At 36.7% G+C, this 6,887-nt stretch overlaps 1 protein-coding gene across 3 annotated transcripts in view; it reads right to left on the bottom strand.

The window, feature by feature from the left end:
• Positions 1-466: 466 nt before the first annotated feature.
• Apoo (apolipoprotein O) overlaps positions 467-6,887 on the bottom strand; it is a 54,687-nt gene continuing 48,266 nt past the window's right edge. For 2 of the 3 annotated variants that reach the window (XM_055606940.1, XM_055606939.1), the window contains exons 8-9: positions 3,981-4,046; positions 467-714 (exon numbers count right to left, since the gene is read on the bottom strand). In XM_055606940.1, the coding sequence (XP_055462915.1) occupies positions 4,011-4,046 (36 nt within the window). In that variant the 3' untranslated portion in view covers positions 467-714; positions 3,981-4,010. The remainder of the gene's footprint in view (positions 715-3,980; positions 4,047-6,887) is intronic. The other variant, XM_055606941.1, reaches the window with a different exon arrangement.

The raw sequence follows: 6,887 nt of genomic DNA, 5'->3' as shown, positions 1-6,887 counted from the left end.
AGTGTCAAAACATCAGCCCTGAAAACATACATATAAGTAACATTGTATAGACTGAACAGGTTATATTTAGGAATATATGTATGTATGTATATGTGTGTGTGTGTGTGTGTGTGTGTGTGTGTATAACATGCAATAAAAATTGATGGCAAAAGAGGCCATGAATGTGAAAGAGAACAGAAAAGGATATATGTAAATATTTGGAGGGAGGAAAGGGAAGCAAGAAATGGGATGATTAAAAAGGCAACCCTTAAAAAAATAAAAGCAAAGAGCAAATATTACCTTTAGCACACACACTTATGCACATACACATCGACCATACACTCCATGTTTGTGCATGTAGACAAATAATACACACAGAAATACACACACAAATAACCATGTGTACCCATAAACCATCCAGATAAGCACTAGAGACCGTTCACTTAAAATGTTACTTATTGTTACTCAGTAAAGAAAGCAGGCCAGCTCTGTTTGAATCTGGATTTTAATTATGTACATAAATAGTAATATAAGAATGAGAAGTTCTAAGGCTTGTACATTATTTCCATGTGAAGGATTACAGATTAGTTGGCCTATAACATGGCATCAACCAAGATAGGCTTAGTGTTGTTTTTTCCTGAAGAAGAAAGCCAGTTTACTATGTCCAATACTGATTTTGCCATTTGCTGTAGAAATACTGATTTACCATCTGGAGTTTCCAATGTTTACCTATAACTAAAAAAAAAAAAAAAAAAGAAAAGAAAAAAAGTAAGTTAATTGTAGGTTTACATTACCATTTCATCATAATAAAGAGAACGAGCTAGAGAACACTGTACCTAATCTCATTTTGCAGATGAGTAAACCAGAACTTAGGATGTATGCCATCCACAGTACATTCAGACATTCAAATGGCTAAGTACCCAGGCATATTGAGGTACATGCTAAATGGCACAGCAAATACCATGCACCCCTTACTCTCTAAAGACCAAGCATACTTCATGCAGTGGCTGCACAAGAGTACAGCAGCATTATCTTCAGACAACTGAATGTCTTTCCTCAGATCTTCCCTTACCTCATATCCTTCCAGGAATGAAACACACAAACTCACATACCAAAGACAAGCTTAATCTACTCCAGATTGTCTTTTCCTTCATATGTGATGAACATGCTCCACAACTAGAAATTTATATGATTTTTGTGTGCTGGGGACTGAAGCCAGGGCATCACACATACTAAGTAAGTACTCTAGCAGTGAGCATACTAAGTACTCTAGCAGTGAGCATACAGTCCAATGTCTGAGATAGTCCAGTGACTGACTATTCACTTGATCTTTTAATGTAATATCAAAAATTTTTAAAGATGCAAACAACTAGCTAATTGTTCTCTCTCAGTTTATTAACCTTTTTTTGCCTAAGAATTTAATAGATTTACTGTTTTATTAAACACTGGAAGCAATCTATACTAACAAGGATTAAGTAAGCAATGGTACAGGGAGGTTCCATCCAGCAACTGGTGGAAACGCGTGCAGAGACCCACAGCTGAACACTAGGCAGAACTCAGTGAATCCTGTAAAAGGGAAGGAAGGATTACAGAAGTCAGAAGGGTCAAGGACACCACAAGAAAATCCACAGAATCAACCAAGCAGGGCTAATAGTGGTTCACAGAGACTGAATGAACCAACAATCAGGGAGCCTACATAGGTCTAACCTAGGCCCTCCACATATATTTTATAGTTGTGTATTTAGGTCTTCTTGTGGGACTCCTAACAGTGGGATTGGGGCTATTTCTAATTCCTTTGACATCTTTGGGGACCTTTTTCCTCCTACTGTGTTGCCTTATCCAGCATTAATATGAGGGGAGGTAGCTAGTATTTTTGCAACTTGATATGCCATATCTGGTTAATATCCCTTGAGAGGTGTTCAATTTTCTGAAGAGAAACAGAGGAGGAGTAGATGGGGAGTGGTGGTAGAGGGGAGGGACTGAGAGGAAATAAAGGAGGGGAAACGATGGTTGGGATATAATATATGAGAGAATAAATTAATAATAAAAAATTAAAGTAAGGCATGTTAAAAGTATAGCCTTGAAATTAACTATGTAAATAAGGAGGGTGGAAAGTGGACCTACGAATACTGACAGAGAATATATACAATAAATTAAGCTGAAGAAGCAATTTCATTCATTTATTTAACACACCTGAATAGTGCTGTCTTTGAGGTAGTTTAACAAAAAGTAGAGACAAAATCTGACCAAGCCTTTAGATCCAACTGTCACTCTATGGGAAATACAGAGAAGAAATGGAAAGAAAAGCGGAGCTGACACTAAATATAAATTTAGCCACCATTTGAACATGGAAAATTGAAGATCAAAAAAGCCAAGCTTTCCAGTGAGTAAGTGAGAAGCAGGAAAATATTCCTTTTCAAAGACAATGAAGAGACTTAGTCACTAAAATGAGAGGCACCAAGATCTTGTTACAGGGCAGAGGCCCAAGCTCTACCCGAGAACCAGCATATCTGGGGATATGGCAACAGAAGGGAGACTAGAAAATGAGCTTCCAAAGAGTCATCCAACTCCTTCAGAGACTTTACATAGAATGTATTTAATAAGATCTTGTTATCAGTTAGTAAATTATTTGTATAACAGCAGAGAACTACTGATTTTGCATTAGTATAAATGTTAAAGGAAGACTGACTGGTTTACTGGTCATAGAATGCAAATCAGGACCACTATGTAGGAATGACAAGAAAAATATCTTCTGCTTACTATAAGCAGCCTCCTCCTAAAATATCAGAACTCTCCAAAAAGAGATGACCTGTGGGATGTTTCCTATCAATGAAGATGTCAAAGGGGTTGACAAGCAGAGCAACAGGGGATTCTTCTTGAGACTGGGGACTGCACTATACAATCTCTCTGCTTCTCTAAAAACATGAAGATAGTTGAGAAAGGAAAACCTCAAACTCGGAGTTTTTGTGAATTTTAAATCGCAGCTGTGAAACACAATGATACAACACAACTTTTAAGATGGGCTGGAGTTGTAGCTCACTGGCAGAATGCTTTCCTGGCATGTGTGAAGCTTTGGGTTCAATCCCTAATATCTCTCTCTCTCTCTCTCTCTCTCTCTCTCTCTCTCTCTCTCACACACACACACACACACACACACACACACACACTGAGCATTAGAAAACCCTCATATTCATTGCAGAAAATATGAAAAAAATAAAAATGCACGTTTAAATTTTCTACAATGCCTACTGGTCTAACAAAATATCATACTGCCTTTCTTCTATATTTAACAATTTTAGCTTTGGGCCTGTCATCCTAGCTACTCAAGAAGCTAAGGCTGGAAGACTGAAAATTCAAGGCCAGTCCAGGCAACTTTACAAAAAAGTATCTAGAAAATAAAAGGGAAAGTAAGGGCTAAGTTCAGGGGTGGAGACAGTGCTTGCCCTGGGTTCAATCCTAGTACCAAAGGGGGAAAAAAAGATTTTCTACATGCTCCCATGTAATTAAGTATTCCGGAAACAATAATAATCCTCTTAATAGATATATCATGACTAAACTATTTCACACACCTCAATATCTAGGTTAATTTTTAATTCAATATTAATTTGCTAATCATCAGGAAATCACAAGATCTATTACATAATTTTAATATATATATACAAAATAGTAATATGATGTTTTTGTATTTAGCTTGATAAATATTAAACAAACAGATGAAGTGTAATATTAAGTTGAACATAAGACCAAAAGAATTTGCATTGAGTTTCTAATCTCTGGTTCTTGCTTATCTAAAAAATGCTGGTACTCCTGAGAAGGAAATACAATTAAATAAGCCATGGCATGTAAAGCCAGATATTAAAGACAGAATAAAATATTGACCCTTATGTTTCCACATCAAGGTGAAAGTGCTAAAATTAGTTAATTAGAGTAAATAATTTCAGCTAGTACTAACAATGCTGAAAATAACCAGAGTTTTTCATTTAGGGGGGTATTTTTTTTACCTGATTAAAATGGGAAGAACATGGAGTTTTCTATTTATTTCCAGGTGAATTCTTCACATTTCCTGGCTTGTAAAACAAAATTGAGAACTTTAATGCAACTTGAAAAGAAATAGTGAAACATTGCAAAGTGTCTTCAGTATTTGGCCAAATACAAACATGAATTATTATTATTTTATTATTATTATTATTATTTTATTATTATTATTATTATTTTCTTCGGAGGTGGTCAAGTCATTTTATTGAAGGGCTGAGGTGGGGTGTCAAAGGAAGGCCTGGCAGATACCACATTCTCAGCTGCAGTTGCAGTTAGAGATGTTAAAGGTGGTTATCCCTAAACTGAAGGGATTAGTCAGTTTCCTTCAGTGCCTTGTTATGGAAAGTAACTTGAGTACAGGGAGCAGGGGGGGGGGAGCTACAGAACTTCTTATTCCAGATTCAGCCAAACAGTTCATTTCAAAAGAAAACAAAATCAAATCAATAATAAATGGATTTCTTAGTTCCTAGAATCCTAGAGGTCAGACTTATTACTACATGCCACTATCACTGCTATAGAGGGCTTGGTAGACATAAGAAAACTTCTTTGCATTATCCACAAGAAACAATCCATTAAACATACAATCTCAAAGAAGTTTAAATTGGACCACACCGATTCTACCTGGACACCCTTGGAGAAGATATAATTAGGCCATGTCATCCATGAGAAGAAGCATAGAAAAGTTTCCAGTAAGGAAAATTTGTGTGCTAAACAGTTAAGGCTTTCCTTTCCCGTATATTTTAAAGACTTAGATTCTGAAATTCAATTAATAAGACCTGCTTGAATATCAACGATGGAAACTCATGAAGCAGAAGCCGGAACAACTGTAGGTTGCAGCTGGACAGGCCACGAGGCTGCACTTCTGTAGACTAGCCTCAGGGCAGGTGTCCCTGGTAGCCCTGTCTCTCTCATCAGCGCTCATGAGTGAAGAGAGGATGAGAGAGCAAAAACATGTGACTGTCACTCTACAGCATGGCTTCTAGGCGATTTTCAAGTCTACTGGGGTGGTTTAGAACTGTTCTCTAGGTATTGCTTTATGCTCATTATACCAGCATAATTAACACTGTTTTCTCTTATTCACAAGAGGACCCTAGTCTGGATGATAATATGGTCACCCTACCGACATGCTACATCACTTTATGATGGAGTTCTGGGGAACAAGAGCATATGCATTGCTTGGTGGTTCAACATAAAAGACATAAGCCTGACTGATGGAACTCTGCAAGACCTAGTACTAGTGCTAGTACTAGTGCTGCTCCCTCCCAGGATGGTCATTCCCCACCCCTGCCCCACATGCACACACATGTGAACACAAGCCTCACCACAGTCCATTGGGCCTTTCTGCTGTTACTCAAGCTTGCCAAGCCACTTTCTGGGGTATTATTTTGTACCCCAGAAAATGTAAAAAATGTATTCCTTGCCCTAGAACAGTCAATCCCAAATTTTTGCTTGGCAAAATAATCATTCATCCTTTTCTCAAGATTTTCTTTATACCTTGCCCTTCAATTTAGGTTATATTAGAACCTTTAATTCACTGTCACTATTCCCATCTTCTTCCTGATTTGTAGTATTCCTTCATGTTTGAGTCTTTTGTTAACCAAGAATCCTCATGACCACATACTAACCTGGAACCTCCTACCACACAACATTCAAATATTTGTTGAATAAATAAATAAAGTAGAAATTAGAGCTCTAGTGAGGATTTTTTTTTAAGTCTAGAACCAAGCACGGTGTTACAAAAACCTCTAATCCAAGCACTTCAGAGGTAAAAGGATGAAAATTGTGAGTTTACGGCCAGTCTGATCTACATACAGTCTCAAAAAAAAGAAAGTTTGGGTGGTGAGCAATTCATTTTTTAAAAAAAGACATAAAAAGAAGGTAACCATTAAAATAACCATAGCTAAGTACTGGCTCTGCCATAAAAGCATTGTGGCTTCTCACCTAATTAAATATATTTGCATCTCAATTAACTAACTGCCAAGTATATTTAGCTATATTCTTAGATATTCTATCTATACCTGCTAGTCTCTCAACTGCAAAAAAAAAAAAAAAAAAAAAAAAGATGGCAAATTTACAAGCTTTTCAAAAAAAAAAATCACTCAGATGAAGAAAATAAGAAGGCAAAGCATTCCATTGTACTGATTCAGAAAACAGCTTTGTTGCCAGGAATATGGCCTTGTTTAGATATATATAGATATCACTTATAGCAAAACAAATCAGAACCAATATCTCAAGAGAAGGGGAGGAGGTCCTCCCCTTTCAAGGGACTAGGGAAGGGGCATAGTGGGAGAAAAAGGAGGGTGGGTGGGACTGGAAGAGGGCTGGCTACAGCTGGGATACAAAGTGAATAAAGCGAGATAGATAGATAGATAGATAGATAGATAGATAGATAGATAGATAGATAGACAGACAGACAGACAGACAAAGAGAGGTGGAAAAGTACTGCCCCCACGACCACATTTTAAATTAAGAACTCTCTGAGACAGCAACATGATCTCAAAGAAAACAACATTCTCACTTCAAAAGGTAGTTTGTGACTCGATAATTAATAAGCCAAAAATTTACTTACATTTTCAGGGAAAGTTTTCTTAAAAAATAATAATTTTCCTTATAATCTAATTTTAAAGCATATTTATTTTTTTAATGCATCCTTACCATGTCTATGAATACAAACAACAATTTCTGTAAGCACAATTGAAACCATTTTCAAAAAATCAAAACACTGGTTCCTAATATTACACACTGTTATATAAAGGGGGATTGCCGGTGTGATGTGTAATCTCATTTTAACTTGAATATATTTGGAATCATATAGGAGACACAGTCGTGTGTGTGTGTGTGTGTGTGTGTGTGTGTGTGTGTGTGTGTGTGTG

Source organism: Psammomys obesus, unplaced genomic scaffold (assembly GCF_907164565.1).
Source record: "Psammomys obesus unplaced genomic scaffold, mPsaObe1.curated_primary_1811, whole genome shotgun sequence".
NCBI classification, from domain to species: Eukaryota; Metazoa; Chordata; class Mammalia; order Rodentia; family Muridae; genus Psammomys; species Psammomys obesus.
Note: the sequence above shows the minus strand (reverse complement) of the source record. Positions and strands in the feature narration are given on the sequence as shown.